Source organism: Gouania willdenowi, chromosome 7, assembly GCF_900634775.1.
Source record: "Gouania willdenowi chromosome 7, fGouWil2.1, whole genome shotgun sequence".
NCBI classification, from domain to species: Eukaryota; Metazoa; Chordata; class Actinopteri; order Blenniiformes; family Gobiesocidae; genus Gouania; species Gouania willdenowi.
Window position 1 is genome coordinate 3,393,321 of NC_041050.1, and position 20,000 is coordinate 3,413,320.

At 36.7% G+C, this 20,000-nt stretch overlaps 1 protein-coding gene across 4 annotated transcripts in view; it reads right to left on the reverse strand.

The window, feature by feature from the left end:
* LOC114467496 (ankyrin repeat domain-containing protein SOWAHB) overlaps positions 1–15,467 on the reverse strand; it is a 29,285-nt gene extending 13,818 nt beyond the window's left edge. For all 4 annotated transcript variants that reach the window (XM_028453835.1, XM_028453834.1, XM_028453833.1 and 1 more), the window contains exons 1-4: positions 15,141–15,467; positions 8,785–8,846; positions 6,580–6,783; positions 785–841 (exon numbers count right to left, since the gene is read on the reverse strand). In XM_028453835.1, coding sequence (XP_028309636.1) covers positions 785–841; positions 6,580–6,783; positions 8,785–8,846; positions 15,141–15,273 — 456 coding nt within the window. In that variant the 5' untranslated portion in view covers positions 15,274–15,467. The remainder of the gene's footprint in view (positions 1–784; positions 842–6,579; positions 6,784–8,784; positions 8,847–15,140) is intronic.
* Positions 15,468–20,000: the final 4,533 nt, after the last annotated feature.

Sequence of the window (20,000 nt, forward strand, 5' to 3'; positions counted from 1 at the left end):
GTGTGATGAGTCTTATTTTGTAGTTTTTAGAGTGATTTTATGCAGATTTATTCATTTTTGTGTCCTTTATTTTGGTATTTTGGTAAATATCTTGTGTTTTTGGTGTAATTTGGTAAAAAAAATTTTGTTTTGGTAGTTTTGCATAATTTTCTGTTAATTTATTGCATTTTTGTAGTCGTCTTGTATTTTTGGTGCCAATTTGTCTATTTTAGTCGTCATTTTGTGATTTTTCTCTCATTTTCTGATATTTTTTACATTTTTGTTGTGTGTTTCTGAAGTCATATTAGTTGTGTTGTGCGTGTTTTTCAAGTGATTTCATGTAGAGGTTTTGGTAGATATCTTGTGTTTATGGTGTCATTTTGTCAATTATTGTTGCGATTTGTGTATTTTTTGTTGTCCTTTTATGAATTTTTCTTACTTTATTGTCTATTGTAATTGTCATTTTCTGAATTTTCTCTCGTTTTCTGTGTTATTTTTTGTGTTTTTGTTGCGTGTTTCTGGAGTCATATCGTTTGTTTTGTCTTTTTTGTGCTTTTAGAGTGATTTCATGTGGGTTTTTGGTATGTTTTGGTGGATATCTTGTGTTTTTGGTGTAATTTTGTATATTTTTGTTGTCTTTTTGTGTATTTTTTGTTGTCCTTTTGAGTATATTTCCCTTAATCTGTATTTTTGGAGCAATTTTGGGGGTGTAACGTCCGATTTAGAGGCTCGTTGTCATGATGTGTTGTGGACAAGACATTGTTAGATTATTTTGAATGATACAGAGAGTCGTTAGAGGACTCACAGCGACAGCAGCAGAGCCCATACTGCCCGTGGACTCCTCGTCTTGTTCAGAGTCGGACTGAAACACACAGAGCGTTACTCAGACGAGCCGACCTGATCAAACATAGGAAACACACACCAGGCTGTGACCAAACGGCGTCAGACAGATACGACCACGTAACTTCACACGTGGGAGCCGACGAATAACAATCCAATTAACAGTTAGAGTTAAGACCATGTGTTTCAACAACTCACACGCTGCGTGAACGTGTCATAGGAGCTGATTTATGAGGAGCACTCTATGGCAAATTGTTCTGGGATCACAGAAACATGACGTTTAAAACACTCCCGCCCTTTCATGTCACTCACGCAAACTGTCAGCTGTCGACACGCTGAACGAGAAAAGTGGAGGGAGGGTATTTATCCAGATCATTACCCTCTGGAGCACAGCTTTGGAAACACTTTCACATTTTAGTGTTGGTCACGAAACTAAAGACTAAAAATAATCTGGTAATTATTGTGATTTTAAACACCATAAAAAGCGATTTGATACAAAGTTCAGCCATATAAATACAGTTATCTAATCCAGTGGTCCGGAAAATGTATTGTTAATTGTGCCATAGTATATCGTTATGTTAAAGATGTAAATCCTTGTTTTAATCAGAAATAAAATGGGTTAAAAATGATCAAAAATGGTGGAAAAGGTGGTGAAATGGGATTTTAAAAACCACAGAATATGGTTCAAAGGTGCAAATATTGGAACAATTAGTTTAAATTGGCAAACAATGGGAATGGCATATCATGAACGTGGTTAAATTGGCAAAAAAAAAAAAAAATATATATATATATAACATTAGGAGTGACGATATCTCGATATGGCACGATTGATTATTGATATGCAAAACCTTTTGTTTTTTCACTAAAATGTGCAGGTACGTCTTCACAGAAATGTTGCCACTGTTTGTCGAAGGAACCAATATATTGTTTACTGTAATATTTCACTATAATAGTGTCACTGGTAAGAAAGACCCTATTTTTTTGTTTACAGAAAGCACTATAGGAGATACTTAATTGTTTACATTGGTATGTTGACACTTATTTACAGAAATGTTTCACTAAAACAGTGTCACTGTTCATAGGACACTTTTTCAATTTAGAGATAGAAAATAAAAAAAATTATTTTTTCACTTAATCCTTTTTTTTTCTATGTTATGTCATAGATTATCGTAAATTGAATATATCAATAATCACAGTATCGTCGTATTGCGAGATAATCGTTATCGTGAGCTGTGTATCGTATCGTCAGGTACCCAGAGGTTCCCACCCCTATTCAACATATGAAACATTAGGTGGAAAAGTGGTGGAAAGGGTTTAAAAGTGTTGAAAATGTCTTGAAAGTGGGAAAAATGTGCAGAAAAGGCATTGAATAATATCCACTGTTATCCAGGAAGTTTATTAATATTTGCTCCATAGTTTATAGTCATCTTAAAGATGTAAATCCTTGTTATATCCTTGAAAAAAGATGGGTTACAAGTGACTTTTGAAGTGATTTTAAAACCACAAAAATTGGTTAAAAGTTGCAAATTGTTAATGAAAGTACCAAAACATAGGGAGAAATTGGCATAAATGGATTAGTGACCAAAAACGCACAGAAAAAGTGGTAAACAGGGTTCAAAGTGTCCATATTGGAACAATTAGTTTAAACTGGCAAATAATGGACATGGTAAACCATGAATGTGGTGAAATTGGTAGAAATAAGCATGAAATATGGTGAAAAGAGGTTAAAAGTGACAATAATTAATGATATTAGGTGGAAAAAGTGGTGGAAAGGGGTTAAAAGTGCTGAAAATGTCTCGGAACAACAGAAGAAAGAATTCCAACTTCACTGAAAAAGTAACTTTTACTCTGAATTCATAAATGTTGTTTTTTTTACTTGAGTAAAAATACTTTTACTTGTACTTAAGTTAACTTTCATCCAAGTAGTGGTACTTTTACTTGAGTGGAACATTACGGTACTCTTTCCACCTCTCGGCAGGTGTTTATTGAAAGTGAAGTGATTGAATCGTGTTGTTTAATTTATGAGAGGATTATTGCTGCCGTCACACACTGTATATGTTCATGTTTCTGACCATTTATTAGATCATAGTCGACCAATCAGATTAAACTTAATGAACAGCACCAAAAACAGCATTGAATGGAGGTTATTTTCTCAGTTTTAGAGTTCATAAATGTATCTATAGTTAGAGCCCAATAATTATTATTTTTTTTTTTTAATTGAATTCATTGGCGTTATTTCATTTTAAAAACAATTGTAAATTTTGACGACAACAAAAAATACAAAATGAGAAAAAAAATAAATATGCAAAATGGCAACAAAAGCAAACAAAACATCATAAAACACACACTAAAGATAAAAATATAAAATGTATAAAAATAATTGTATATTTTGACGACTACAAAAAAATACAAAATAAGAGAAAAATGGCAACAAAATATAGAAAACAACAAAAATGTAAAATGGCAAAAACACAATAACTAAAACTTACAAAATAGGAGACAAATATAAAATAACAACCAAAACACACAAAATGACAACAAAAATACATAAAACAACAAAACCTCAAAATTATTCCAAATACACACAAAATGACATAAATTGCACAAAAAAGACAAAAATATATAAAAAAAATTGTACATTTTGACAACAAAAAATATCCGAAATGGCAACAAAAATATAGAGAACAAAAATGTAGAACGGCAAAAACAGAAAAAAAATAACTCAAACTTACAAAATAGAAATAAAAAAATAACAACCAAAACACTCAAAATGACAACAAAAAAACATACAACAAAATATAAGACAACAAAAACTCAAAAATGACTCCAAAAACACACAAAACCTAAACTAACTTTAATCTGATTAATAATCTCTCTCTATGATTATTATCTTTCTAATGAGGTCCAACATGTTGCTGTTTATCATAATAACGGCTCTTCTTCTAAAGACACTGAGGTGGTGGTAAATATCCAGCTAATTAATTTAGCTCCCCCTGGTGGATATCAGGAGAAACCACAGGAGTCAGTAGGAACGTTTCTATTCAAATCAAAACCCAATTAAAGCAAAAACAATCCACAATAAATGTAAAAAAGTGTCTAGTATTAAAATAACTTACTGTTTAAGGGTATAAAAAAGGAGGATTTTGATAGAAAATGGAACAAATGGATTAGATTTACAAAGACACCAACATTTAAAGGATAATGTCACCCTTTTTCTTTTCTTTATTTTTGTCTTATATAATGATAAAACTAATGTAAACTGATTATGTGAATTATCATTCATGGTTTCTTTTTGACATACTATAATTAAATATACTAAATAATCCAATATATCAGATATAACAACTGAGACAGTCAAATTATCACTAAAATACAATTTGAGACCAAAATTAACTAATAAAAAGTCTCTTTTAAATACTAAATGTAATACACATTAAACAACTCATATACATATGCCAAATAAATCAAATCAGCATACACCTTAGACCCCTACATGATAAATAATAGCTGATCAATCAATAATCTTCTACGTAATCTGTATTGCTTTAAATCAGCAGTAAATATCATCTTTAATTAACTATAATAACTGATAGTTTGAATTCTAAACGTAAAAAAAATTCTAATTAAAGACTAATGTTAGATATAAACTTTTGAATTCCTGCTCAAATAAAATGTGTGTACGTGTTTATCTCCTGATGATCCAGATTATTTTACGTTTTCCAAGATTATCCCATCAGATTATTGTGTGTTAAGAGTAGATTTGTCCTTGTTCAATATTTACAACCAAAGAGATAATTTCACACTACTAATCTAAACTGTTCTACTTCTGATTTTTATTTTCACGTGTGAATCCTGTAACTACCAAAGCATATTGCATTCACTTGAAAAAATTAAATAAAATCAGTTTTTTCTGAATAATTAATTTTTTTGGTTTGTTTTTCAGTCATTTTTTCCTGTTTCTCGTGCTAATTTTTTCCCCCTGAATTATCTAGATTCTTGGAAATTCCGCCTCAGCTGCCCACCGTGCAGATCCAGTATTTTCATCCTGATCGTATCTTGAGTGACCACATATCCAGCCTGAATGTACTTAAAATGTATCATTTTATTTCCATGTAATATGTCAGATTTGTTCGAAAAACACGGGGGAAAAAAATTAGAAAAAAATGTGTCCAAAATACAAAAATGTGTCTGAAAAACTGCAAAAAAAATTACTCAAAAAACCCAGAAGAATTTTTTTTGTCCAAATAACATAAAAAAACCCGCCAAAAACCAAATAAAAAAAATCAATTATTCAGAAAATACAGATTTTTATAAATTTTTTTCTCGTGAATGCAATGTGATTACGTATGTAACAGATAAAAAATCCTTATAAAATCTTTTTATATTCCTGTGTTCTTCCCATTTCCAAAGTCCAGCTAACAAAATCTGGGATTTTCTGTTCCAAATACATCAGCATGTGGGTTTATTGTGCTCTGATAAAACATAACAGCCTTTTGAAAGCTTCCCTCTTCATATTACTTGTGACGTGAATGTACAGTATACGTAATGCGCTGCTTTGCTGTGTGTGGATGGATAATAATCGTCATTATTACAAACCTTCAATTTCATCGCATCAACAATATGTAAACCTACATGTCGAGGATTATCGTGCATTAAAACCACAGATGTGTTCATTGTCACATGCTGTAAAAAAGCTGCGACCTTTGACCTTCCCGTTGGTTTTTCTCCTGCATAAGAAGCTTCACTGAGTCTGTATTAGATATACACTACAAACTCAATGAGTATATACTGTATACTATAATACTATAAGTGAGAATTTAAACTGAGCCAGGAAGTCGAGAAAATGCAGACGGAAAAAAATATTAAACAGTTAAGTAATTAAATTATTTAATTATAATGGATAGATATTATTCATTGTTAATTTATCAAACAGTTAACTAAATTTATTAAATAATTAAAACAAGTAGTTAAACTAAATTAAAGTTATATTGTTATGAGTTAATTTGGTAAAGCTAAAATAAATTAAACAAGTTCATTAGAAAAATTTGATTAAAATGTATTAAAAATTTGTGTTCACATTAGATCGTATGAAAAAATCCAGTATGCGAGAAATACCAGGATGTATACTATATCTGGATATTTTTTAAGTATGCACAGTGGGCACACTCTACATATACTGTCCCATGATGCATTGCGAGCGGAATGTAAAATGATCCAGGGACCAGCTTCAAGCTAAAAATCAAACATCCACTTTTCAAAATAAAAGCATCGCTTCTTGTCTTCCATTAGTTTTTTAACGCTTTTGTAAATAGGGCTCTTATTTTGAAGTTAACAGGAAGTTTAGTCAGTAGTAATCTCCGAAATGTCTGCATGAAATGTGTTTACGTGAGTTTTATTGATCAAATGAACACATGTTAATATACTACTTGGTGACTTTCTCACTTCAAATGTTTTCAGAACTTTCAAAGTGAAGGTGGAGAATCAACAGAGATATTTAGCCTCAGTGTGATTCAGGTTTGTAAAGCTGGAGGTTCCAAATGCATCATGGGAAACTTGGAAATATACTTCAGTGGGAACGCTCATCATCCTAATCATACTTATAATAGACGGTACTGTAAATACTCATTTAGTTTGTAGTGTAGAGTACGTTAGTGGGACATTTACAACACAAATGCATCCCTCACATCCAGAGTGAACACAGGAAGTGGTGTTTTTTCATCTCGTGCTGATGTTGAATGATAACAAACAGGTTTTAATCACCTCTGCTGCTCCGTCCCACTCTCCACATGACATCGGCTCGTCCTGCTGCTGCTCCTTTGACTCCATCTGTGCAGCAGCAGTGGGGGCGGGGGCGATGGGTCGGGCCGGGCTGACGCGTCTCGCTCGGTCTCCGTTTGTGGCCTCGAGTTTGGGATCGAGCAACGAGTTTCGGTATTTCTTCTTGAGGATGAGAAACTTCTCCCCCTGTGGGAGAAATAAAGATTTCACAGCAACAAATAGATCAAAATTAAACATTTACTATTTCTCTGCTGATGCATGAACCCTCTGCAAGTGTTTTAACCTTCTTATTATCCTTAGGGTCAATGTGACCCCATTAAATGTTCATCATTCAAAAATAATAGTTGGATTATATATTTTTTGCTTAATATTTCATGTAATTTCCTAATATGATGGGTACATCAAAGCATAAAAATGATCATGATAATACGTTTTCAATGTGATGAACACATATTGCACACATTGGTGTTCCTTTGGGCTCAGTTTGACCCCAAGTTGTTTTAGCTGTGCAAAACTTGTCAATGAAGTTTTGGAACAACTCTTTCACAGTAAAACAGATGTCAAAGAGAATGTGTGACTGTGATTGTGTTGAGGAGGACCCTGATTTTAAGGCACTCCCATTTGTTGACCCTCCAGCAGACACAATCTATTCTATTCTAAAAATGGAAAGACCAACCTCCATCAATATGGTTCAATCTCATGAATGTGCACCCCAAAATAGAAAAGATTTGGATGAAAGATTTCCCAGATACACTAACTCTAAACTCTGCAGGAAAGGTCAAAGGTCAAATCATCACCACAACCAATAGGGTTCATACTCTGGTGGTCATTTATGTTGTCAGTAAATATGAGAAGATTTGGATGAAAATTATTCATGAATTCTAATTTAAAATGTGTCCTGATGGTGGAACAGGTCAAGGTTTCTTTATCAAAGACTTATTTATGTGTTCAACTAATAAACAAAGTGTCTGACACAAAAACTTGATCAACAATTTTCTGAAAATATCGCTGGTGTCACATTGACCCCAAGGGTCCAATGTGGTATTAAAATGTGGTAATTAAATCTCTTTTATAAACACATTTATATTTAACAGTGTGTGAGTCGATGTCTTGTTATTATGAGAAATTGTCTGGGTTTTATGTTTCATTGTGTAACACTGGTCAAACGTGTTAAACGTGCTCTATAAATAAACTGGATTGGATAATAGTATTTGAGGATAATAGGAGGTTTAAGGGTTGAAACTGACTTTTTTTCTGCTGATTTAAACCAAACGTTGAAGGACTTTAACCTTGAGTTTAGGGCTGGGCAAGAAATGTTTTTATTTACATTTTTTTTTTCTTTTTTTCCACCACATATTTTTTGGACTTTTCAGCGTTCCGTCGTAGTGGGTTACCGTAGCGCCATGTGAGCCAGCCCCTTCTTTATTTACCCTTTGAGTAGGCTACATGCGTCTCGTTTTTTATTCACACTATTCTGAGATGCTAATATAAGGGAAGAGTTTATTATTTTCTAAATTGTAATGTTATATGCTGTAAAATATGTAGTTATCTGATTTCATAATCAGAAAATTGAAGCTACTGTGAAGTTGTTGTTACACTTTTGCTTAAACCTGGTTAAAGCTTGAAATAGTTCAATGACAGACATTTTATTTTGGGATTGTTCTATGCATTTTAACTCTTGAGGACAATCACTGCAATAAAGTTGCACTTTTGACAATATATCTGATGTCTGCAGTCATTTTTAAGTGCATTAGAAGAAAAAAAAAATCGAAACAAAACATGAATTTTTCTTTCAAAAATCAGAGATTTTTTTGAGGCAAATTCACCCAGCCCTACTTGAGTGTTACTTAGTTTACTAGATCATGATTACAGCTGAAAGATTTGTGGTGAGATTAGAAGTTCTCCTTAAAGCGAGAGCGTTTCCTCTCACCGACCATGAGGAATGTTCACATTTTCATTTTTCTTTGTGTGTTTACCAAAGTGTCAGCGATTCCCTGTGAAGTAAACCAGCTTGTTTGGTTCATAGCGACTGTTCCTGAAACGATAACAACCTGAAGCTGCTTTTTCAAAGTAAAAGCCTAACACGAGGCCTTCCGCTTAAACTCATCAGGTTATAATAAAAGAGAATGAAATAAAACACCAGCTGCAGCACAAAAGCTAACAAAATACCTTAAATGTTTTACTTACATTCTCAGTCTTCACCACGGCGATCCGGTCAATGATGAGCTTGAATTCCTCTCTGTATTTAGCTGCAAAGAGGAATGTTTCAGGTCAAATATGCAGTTAAAATAATACTAAACGGCTCGATTTATAACAAATGGGAGCAACATTTTTGTTTTATTACCTAAAAAAGGATTCATATACAGGTAAAAGCCAGTAAATTAGAATATTTAGAAAAACTTGATTTATTTCAGTAATTGCATTCAAAAGGTGTAACTTGTACATTGTATTTATTCATTGCACACAGACTGATGCATTCAAATGTTTATTTCATTTAATTGTGATGATTTGAAGTGGCAACAAATGAAAATCCAAAATTCCGTGTGTCACAAAATTAGAATATTGTGTTAGGGTTAAATTTTGAAGATACCTGGTGCCACAAACTAATCAGCTGATTAACTCAAAACACCTGCAAAGGGCTTTAAATGGTCTCTCAGAACAGTTCTGAAGCCTAGACAAACATGGGGAAGACTTCAGATTTGACAGCTGTCCAAAAGGCGACCATCGACACATTGCACAAGGAGGGAAAGACACAAAAGGTTATTGCTGAAGAGGCTGGCTGTTCTCAGAGCTCTGTGTCCAAACACATTAATGGAGAGGCAAAGGGAAGGAACAACTGTGGTCAGAAAAAGTGTACAAGCAATAGGGATCACCGCGCCCTGGTCAGGATTGTGAAAAAAAACCCATTCAAGAATGTGGGGGAGATTCACAAGGAGTGGACAGCTGCTGGAGTCAGTGCTTCAAGATCCACCACCAAGAGACGCTTGAAAGACATGGGTTTCAACTGCCGCATACCTCGTGTCAAGCCACTGTTGACCAAGAAACAGCGCGAAAAGCGTCTCACCTGGGCTAAGGAAAAAAAGAGCTGGACTGCTGCTGAGTGGTCCAAAGTCATGTTTTCTGACGAAAGCAAATTTTGCATTTCCTTTGGAAATCGAGGTCCCAGAGTCTGGAGGAGGACAGGAGAGGCACAGGATCCACGTTGCCTGAAGTCTAGTGTAAAGTTTCCACCATCAGTGATGGTTTGGGGTGCCATGTCATCTGCTGGTGTCGGTCCACTCTGTGTCCTGAGATCCAGGGTCAACGCAGCCGTATACCAGCAAGTTTTAGAGCACTTCATGCTTCCTGCTGCTGACCTGCTCTATGGAGATGGAGATTTCAAGTTCCAACAGGACTTGGCGCCTGCACACAGCGCAAAATCTACCCGTGCCTGGTTTACGGACCATGGTATTTCTGTTCTAAATTGGCCAGCCAACTCCCCTGACCTTAGCCCCATAGAAAATCTGTGGGGTATTGTGAAAAGGAAGATGCAGAATGCCAGACCCAAAAACGCAGAAGAGTTGAAGGCCACTATCAGGGCAACCTGGGCTCTCATAACACCCGAGCAGTGCCAGAAACTCATGGACTCCATGCCACGCCGCATTAACGCAGTAATTGAGGCAAATGGAGCTCCAACCAAGTATTGAGTATTGTACATGCTCATATTTTTCATTTTCATACTTTTCAGTTGGCCAACATTTCTAAAAATCCCTTTTTTGTATCAGCCTTAAGTAATATTCTAATTTTGTGACACACGGAATTTTGGATTTTCATTTGTTGCCACTTCAAATCATCAAAATTAAATGAAATAAACATTTGAATGCATCAGTCTGTGTGCAATGAATAAATATAATGTACAAGTTACACCTTTTGAATGCAATTACTGAAATAAATCAAGTTTTTCTAAATATTCTAATTTACTGGCTTTTACCTGTAATGAAGGGAATGTTTTTCCGAGACTACGCAATGCTTAAATGTCTTTATAAAGTTGGAATGTGAGCCTTCATCAGTGGGAAAAGTAGGGCCTCCGATATTCCATGATCGCGGAAACAGATAAAGTTACAAAATTCACTTCCTGAAACAAAAAATGGCAACATTACTATTATTTTTCTTTTCTTTTTTTCCATAAACAAAATCAAGCTAAAATTTAAATATGACATGACATTATTTTCCACCTTAGATGGACAGGAAAAGAGACGCAAAGTCAACTGTCACGAAATAATCTGACGTAATTCACCTTCTGACATGCGCACGTGACTTTAAGACATTAAATAATACTTAAATAAATGTATATTGACGATGTTATGGACAATCTTGCGCAAAAATACTCCCAAAGTCAAAATATTTTTGACTGATATTTTTGTCATCTGATGGCCAAATAAGATTTAGAAGCGACCCAAATTGTTTTGTTGAAGAGTTTTGTCTTATCATTGTTGACATTTTGGTAGCAAATATGACATAAACAAACATTTTGAAGTAAGTTTATTTGATAATTATGCATTTTCGATGAATCGCAAAAATCTTCCTCAGGTTATATCACTAAAATGAGCTCAAAAACAAAACCTGCCCCCACTTCCGGAGACCACAACATACATTTTCTCACTTCTTATATATTATACTTTGGTAAAAAAATACAGTTGTGTTTTGTTCTACTATTGGGAGGGGTGTCTCCCCAAATAAGGCCCTTTTGAGATATGGCTGTTAACCTATTAGACACAAGCTAGACCGGACTCCTTCTCTTATCAAGAAAGCATATTAATGATGTCACATCCTGTTGAAGTCACTTCCTGTTAAAAAGTCCTCTCAGACAGGAAATACTTATGCTGACTTTTCTCTCACTAATCTTTAAACAGGGTGTACTTAATCTGAACATAAAAATGTGATGTATTTCGACACAGAGGAAGTTTCGTTGACATTAAAATATGTATTTATTTACATTTATTGTCATGTATTTGGTTACATTTAGGTGCACAGCTCAGAACTGCTGAAGTGTTTCCTTTTCCTGATGAGTTCAGGATTAATTCTCTGGAGACACTTGCCCCGAAAAACAACAGGAATCCCAAAGGAAGTGACCACTTACAACTGGCCCAACACACAAACATGCCAGTCATTTATTAGCCAGAGGTTTGTCCAAACAACAGGAGACACATGTACACACTCCCCTCCAATCTGTCCAGGGCCGTTCCACTTCCCACCGTGCCCTGGTTTCCACCGTCTAATGAAAAAGCCCCCATTAGAGACCCGGCCATGCATGCTGTGTTAATTATGATTAAAAAACTATCATCACAATTACAACAGGGAAAAGCTGCGACCACATGCTACGGGATGAGTTTGAAAAAAAAAAAAAAAAAAGTGTAGGAAGCACTTTTCTAATTGGACGCTGGTGTCAGATGGTGAACGGGTTTCAAACCTCTGCCAACAAACGCACTGTTGACACAACATCTGGACTGTACGAGCACACAAGAGCAACACAAGGTCAACTCTGCCTTCATTTCAAACACGGTCACAGATTTAAAAAAAAAAAAAAAAAAAGGAGGAAAACCAGGAGACAAAAAATCAGCAACTTATTGAACACAGTAAAAATGATTTAAATTAGATCCGAGGTTCCCAAAGTGGGGTACGCAAATTGTCATAGGGGGTATGTGAATAAAAAAATGGAAACTAAAATATAAATAGACCAGCAGTCAGTAGTAGGGCTGTTTCATATCAGTCAATAACGATAATTATTGATTCCTTTTTTTAACTTATTCAGAAAAAAAGGCCAAATTTAGATACTTTTATTTAAAACAATCTTTAAACATTTAAAAAGAGGTCAACAAAACTCTGACAAAACTAAAAAAAACCTCAATTAAAAAAATAAACTATTCAATGTACGAATATAGACGTGTATATAAACTGCTAATGTACACAGCTGCTGTACTTTGGATCGGCTCAATCCGTCCCTCTGCCTACATCCCCCAAAATGCCTTGCGGTTCTGGGTCGGGAGTTGTTTCCGGGATTTTCAATGAGTTCAGTGAAGTTATTGAATGTTCTATCGCACATATTTTCTATTGATACTGATTACATCTCTATATACAGTATATAATTATCATTGTGGCCATCATTCCCCGATCCCGTTAGATCTCGGAAGCTAAGCAGGTCTGGGCCTGGTTAGTAGGTGGGTGGAGACCACTGAGAATTCCATGTGCCACAGTGGGGTCGCAGTCACCCCAGTGGTATCTGTCATTGTGTCCTTGGGCAAGGCACTTTACCCGCATTGCCTAGTATGAATGTAATGTGTGAGTGAGTGTTGTTGGTGGTCGGAGGGGCCGATGGTGCACTTTGGCAGCCTCGCTTCCGTCAGTCTGCCCCAGGGCAGCTGTGGCTACAACAGTAGCTTACCACCACTAAGTGTGGAGTGAAAGAATAATCCCTTAATTCTGTAAAGCGACTTTGAGTGTCCAAAAAAGCGCTATATAAAATTGATGCATTATTTACTGCCCAGGCCTAGTCAGGAGCCTCCATGCATTTGCCACAAATTACACATTGGCCTCTGTAATGCTGTGTTCACACCAGACGCAGCGCAAAATGTTAGCGTGACCAGATTACAAACAAAGTCAATGGGAAGGCGCGGTAACAGGCGAATTCTTCTCCTGTTGGTCGGGGCGGTTTCATCTGCGCGGCAACAGTGTTGACTTTTTCTGTGACCTTCGTCATTCACTTGAGTTGAAAATATTGAACTCCAGCCAATCAGAGTGATTGTTGTCAATGACAACAGGGCATCAACGCAGACACCGGCCTTTTCACCCATTCTACAGTAGCATGGAGGAGAAAATGGTTGAACTCTACGACACGGCCAATTTGGGACCGTACCAGGAAGGATCTGACGGCAGCTCCTGAAGAAAACAGTGAAACTCACCAAGTGTGAAGTGTCGCTGGTTAACCTGGTGACGCCAGGAACGCCAGCGTCGAGCATTTCGTCAGCTCTTTAGCGTCCACAGAAGGTAAAGAGCAGCGATTTTACTGGGGTCCTCCATAGTTGATAGTGAAAAGAAAGAGTCTGGTTGGCGCCGTTTTTATATTCGCTTCAAACACGCATATAAAGCGAATATGGGGAAAACATTTTTTGATCCTGCGGAAGCATTCGCGCAGTGGCCGCAACCGGTGTGAACACAGCTTAGCAAACCAGCAAATACGCTGCATACTGCGGCTCTACACGCAGTGACGTGGGGAGAAACTCATTACCAATCGGATGTCGCGCCAAAGTCGATTCGAAAGTTCAAAATTATCCATTTTGAGCGACTTTGCGAGGGTTACATTGATTTTAAATATAATCTAGTCGCCAGTCGCTGAAGACACGTTAAGTGTGAACTCACCATAAGTCTACTACTAGCAGCACTAGCAAAACAAAAAGAGTCTACTCGTACTAGTGACACTTTGCTTCACTAGTACAGAGAACTCACGCACTAGAAAATTAACATTGAGTAGATTTGACTTCCTGGTCTTTGCAGGTTTTTACAGTTTTTCTGACATACGTGTTGGGAAGACAGTGAGTGACTGTAAAGGGTCGTTAGAATTATAGAATAAAATAGGAAATTAACCAAACCGCAGGTACTGGGAATAGGTTTGTGTTGGTAAATGTGGGTGTTGGTCTCTCTCTCTAGTGATTCTGTAATTCATTTATACTTGTGTTAAAATAATTGCTTGTTTTTAACAAAGGAAAGATTGATATTTGATTACAGAATCTCTCCTGGTCAGACTGTCCTAAGCAGGCCAGATACCACCATACACTGATAGCACACACCAAGGTCTCTGCTATGTTATGACTACTGCTATCAGCCACATACAAGTCCCTGAGAGCACGAAACAACATCAGATTCACTGAGACACACACACACACACACACACACACACACTGAAAGGCTTTTTACCGCTGAGATCCCAGACTGGTCTGTTCCCCCCAAAACCCCTGTGTCTGCATCTGACCCACAGCCCTAAAGCTGGACTCCCGCCACCACATCACTTTCTATAGCAATGCAACACACTTTTACCACATTTACCATTATTATAAGATTAGAAATCTTTATTAAATAAACAAAGAAATCTGTAAAACTAACATCAGTGAGAACCATTACTGTGGAACTGTTTGTGTAGAACTGTGTTGGAGGAAGAGTAAAAAAAAAAACAGTTACACAACAACTACTGGACTGTTAGAAAGTGGAGGAAGTGATGTTATTATTGCATAATCATCATCATCATAATGATGATCCAGTGTGTGTGTGTGTGTGTGTGGGGGGGGGGGGGGTAGCAGTGAATACAGACACATGGAGCTGATCATGGTCAGGAGGAAATGATGACACACACACACACACACACACACATCCTGCTGCTGGCCTGTGATTGGTCTTTGTTTGCTCGTGCACAGCACATGCACACTTTTCTTGTGTGTGTGTGCGTGTGTGCGTGTGTGTGTGTGCGTGTGTGCGTGTGTGTGTGTGTGTGTGTGTGTGTGTGTGTCACTGACCTCGTAGCGTGGCGTCACTGTGTCCAATGAACGGTTTAAATGTCCTCAACATGTCTGCGTTCTTCACTCTACCAGATTCTCCTCCAGCTGAGCTAAAGTAACCCAGCAGAGCCTCCTCACTAACGGAGCTCATCTTCTCCTGTAGCCGCTGGAAGAACCGCTCGGTTCTCCGTCCTTCTTCAGCCCGTCTTCAGCTGCTTTTCTCCCGGTCCATCCGCTCTCTCTGCCGGGCTAATTTTCTCGAGTGAGTCCAAACTTCTCTCCACCCAGAGACGGTGTGACCGAGGCTACCACCACCACCACCGCTGCTGCGCCTCCTCCTGTTGTTAACCCTTCACACACCACAGCCACAACATTAGAAACAGCTCTTTGGAACACGAAGTGTGCTGTGGTATCTGGCCCACATTTTCAGGCCCATCTTTGTAGTTTTTAGGATTTAATCCTTGTGCACTCTTTTAAATTTACACACACTTGTGTACACAAACTGCATGTGTCAAACTCATGGCCTGGGGGCCAAAACCAGCCCTTTGGAGCTTCCAATTCGGCCCGCAGAAAAAAGTAAAAATGGCAGAGAAAACATGAATTATTGTGTAAATGAAACTCAGCAATATTTTCATCCGCTCATAGTTTTTCCGGTGCTTATATCGCATGATTGCATAATATTTTCCTTATATAAATAGAAATTGGTCACAAAATTGAGGAAATTTAAAGTGAAGATCCTGTTGGGACTGATATCTATCAATTGTTGTTTGGATATTGTTCGTTTCTTACATATTTAGTATTTTATCTATGCATAAAAGTGCAAACTAGAGCACATGAATGTTAAAATTACTAATTTTCCTGCATAAAATCTGTGGCCTCTGAACTAAGACTAGTTTTACACCCCTGATACAGTTTGGACTGACAAAACAAAAAACAGAATTAAGTATGTAGACAGTCACGAGATTCACGCCAACCACATCATGTGTAACATATAGAATAATGCAAAAATGATTAGTAACATAAATGATAATGTTAACTACAAAAAAATTGCGTCGACGTGTTGTTTAATGTTGTAAATTCATGATAAAATCAGCTTTCTGCTTCCTTATAGCTGCAGTACCATACATCAACCACTGGGCGCAGTGTCACTTCACTATTTACATGGTGAAGAAGAACCAACCTAAAGTCTCAAAAGTTTGGCACCATTTCACTGAAAAACGTATACTACAACAAATACATAACACAATATACAACAAATAAATTCATATCTATATATTGTACAGTCACTGGGTTTTATGGCACCTAAAATATTTGTATATTATGAACATTAAATTAGAATTGTATTTTTTTGTATGAATTTGGAAAAACTGTAATGAAAACTTTTGAACGCTATCCATAAGTCATAATTGTGACTTACTTTCTCATGATTATGACTTATCTCACAGTAGAGGCTTGCTGTGGGAATATCGGAATTTTTGTAAAGTCTGAAAAGTTGGGACAAGTTTGGAATTTTGGGAACGTCGGGGGAAAAAAGGAATTTAGGGAATGTTGGACAAATTTGGAATTTTGGTAAAGTCGAAAAAGGTAAGACATCATTGGAATTTTGGGAACATCGGACGGGTTTACAATTGTAGGAATCCCGGACAAGTTCAGAATTTTGGGAACATCAGAAAAAGTAGGATTTTAAGGAATGTTGAACAAGTTTTAAATTTTGGGAAAGTCAATAAAGTTTTGAGAAGTCTGGAATTTTGGGAACGCCAATTGTGGGAATGTCGGACAAGTTTGGAATTTTGGGAACGTCGGGGGAAAAAAGGAATTTAGGGAATGTTGGACAAATTTTGAATTTTGGTAAAGTCGAAAAAGGGAAGACAAGATTGGAATTTTGGGAACGTCGGACGGGTCCACAATTGTAGGAATCCCGGACAAGTTCAGAATTTTGGGAACATCAGAAAAAGCAGGATGGCCTCGTGGTTAAGGACGCTGGGCTTGTGATCGGTGGGTTGCCGGTTCAAGCCTCACCTGGGCCATCACTGTGGGATGTTGAGCAAGTCCCTTAACCCTGAACTTCTCCCCAGGTGCCACAAAATGACTGCCCACTGCTCCTCAGGGATGGGTTAAATGCAGAGGACAAATTCCATTAATGTAATAACATTACATGGCCAATTAAAGGCGAAAGCCCCAATTTAATCTTTAATCTTACAATTCTGGGAATAGAACACCAAAAAAAGTAAGATTTTAGGGAATGTTGAACAAGTTTTGAATTTTGGGAAAGTCAATAAAGTTTTGAGAAGTCTGGAATTTTGGGAACGCCAATTGTGGGAATTTTGGACAAGTTCGGAATGTCATCAAATTCCGGAATTTGGGGTATGTTGCAAAAGTTTGCAATTTGGGGAATGTCAGATAAGTTTGTAAATAACTCCATGTGCATCACCACATGCATGTGAAACCATTTTCATTTGCAACAGAAAAGGCCAAAAATATAAACTTTTGAGTCTGAAGTGCAGCAGATTTGACATTTAGGTCATAAATATTTCATCATTGTGTGCGTGTCCCGCTGTGCACAGCAGTGATATTAAAGACTGTGGACTTTATCCACTGGCTTCAGGTATTAAACACAACGACACTGTCAGATTAATTGTGCGATTGTTGTAAATATTAAATGTTAATCCCTGTGTGCTCCTCCGGTGTGGCTTCCCTTTGAATTGTCTCTGTTTAATTTAGAAATGAGTGTTTTGTGTTTTTCATCCCTAAGAACACAATATTGTAATTACTGTAAGCTCCTTACACGCTGATACAATTATTGAGGTGAGGCGTTTACATTGGGCCGTGGAAGTGGGACCTTATGCTCCATCAATTTACAAATCAACACAAAGAAATCTGATCCTCTGGCATATGCCACGTCTTTGGGAGATGAATTCATGGCACTGGAGCCACTAACGCCTCCATAGTGTCAGAGTGTGTGTGTGTGTGTGTGTGTGTACAGTGTCCAGACCAACAGAGCAATAAAGATGAAGTGGGTACGAGTCATTACGGAGATAAAACATTCATATTACAACAGAGAATGACTCCAGTAGGAGTTTAAAAAAGAGGAAAAATGATCACATGTGGGTTCAATCAGTACAAGCATGTGCTACATCATGGTTAGCATCATGTCAGGCTAATGGAAAAGTTTAACTTTAGCTTTTTTTTTTTTTATCAGATAAAGACACAGTGTAAGATCAATAAATAAAGAATATTTTCTCCAAAAAAAGGTTGAAAAAGTTAGTTTTGATCTCCTCTGTAAACACTAGTATGTTGACAAGTTGGAAAAGTTTGGTGCATTGCATTGTGGGATGTGGAGTCCTGTAGACTAAAGGTTCCCATCCTTTGGGTCAGGACTCCATTTGGGGTCACAAAACACTGGGAGGGGGTCACCAGATGCCTTCCAGAAACTAAGAGGGGTTTTATTTTTTTAACTATTTTTCACCAAACCTGACATATTTTTAACCTATTTTCATCACTTTTTCTTGCCATATTTTTGTTCCTTTTAATTTTTGCTACATTACTCCCATTTCTGCCACTTCTCCATTAAACTTCAATGCCTTTTTCTGCACTTTTTTTCCACTTCCAAGACATGTTCAGCACTTATAAACCCTTTCCACCACTTTTCACATATGTTGACGCATTATTGTATTGTATACTGTTCCTTTTCACCATATTTTTTGCAAATTTAACCACATTTTTTCGACCTGTCATGCCCATTATTTGCCAGTTTAAACTAGTTGTTCCATATTTGATAATATGAACCATTATTACCATTTTTCTGTCTGTTTTTGGCCACTCCAATCTGCGTTTTTTTAAATCCCATTTCACCAAACACAGACCAACACCATGTTTTGTCACTTTTAACCCATTTTTTCCTGATTAAGACAAGGATTTACTTCTTGGTGACTGTTCTTCAACGTTCATGTCTGTGTACATGGGGGGTCTCTGGTCTCTGGAACCTTTATTTTGGGGGTCGTGGGGGGGCTGAAAAGGTTGAGAATCACTGCCGTAGAGGGCTGCACGTGTTTCTCCTTCATTATTTGAGTAACACTCTCAGCATCTTCAATATTGTATCGTGTAACTGAAATATACAAATTAGAACAACTCGTATGGCTAGTATTGTGTTTATGTAAATAATTGATCTTTGGAAATGTAAGAATCCCGATTAATCAGTTATTGATTAATAGAAAACAAAAGAAACCAGTAAGAGGGAAGTTGACTGAAAATCATTCATAGCTTTAAAAACAAAACAGTCAAGAACTACTGGTTAGAGACTCACTGCATGTTTGGATAAAACTTCTTAAATTACAAAAACAATTATTATTATTATTTTAAACACTTGAGTTTTTACTTTCTTATTTATTTATTGGGTGTTTAGCCCATTATTTATGTGCAATAAGGTTTTTTTTAGTGGGTTTCCCCACTGTTACTTAGGAGATGTTTTCTCCTAGATGTGTTATGTTTAATATCAGTGGTTCTCAATGGGTAATGTACTTTAAAAAGTAGGAACAATTACTTAATTTAGTCAATATTGGGCATGAATTTCTGCCACTATTAAGAACCACAGCTTAATAGAACATTCCAGCCACCTATGGCATGTGTGTGAATAGACACCAATCATGGATAAATTCGGTAAAAAATAGCATTTTGGTGATTGTTTTATTGGCTTTTTCTCCATCAAGTGGCCCCAAACCACAGTTTGATGATTCCTGCATGAAAAAGGTTTGAATTCCAGTCCCAGTAGTGACATATGAGCATCTGTTTGTCTCTTTCCTACAAGTCCTTGGGAACATGGAGGCTCCAGATGTTCCTGTGGAGCATGTGAAGGTCACAGGCACCATTCTAATGGTTGTG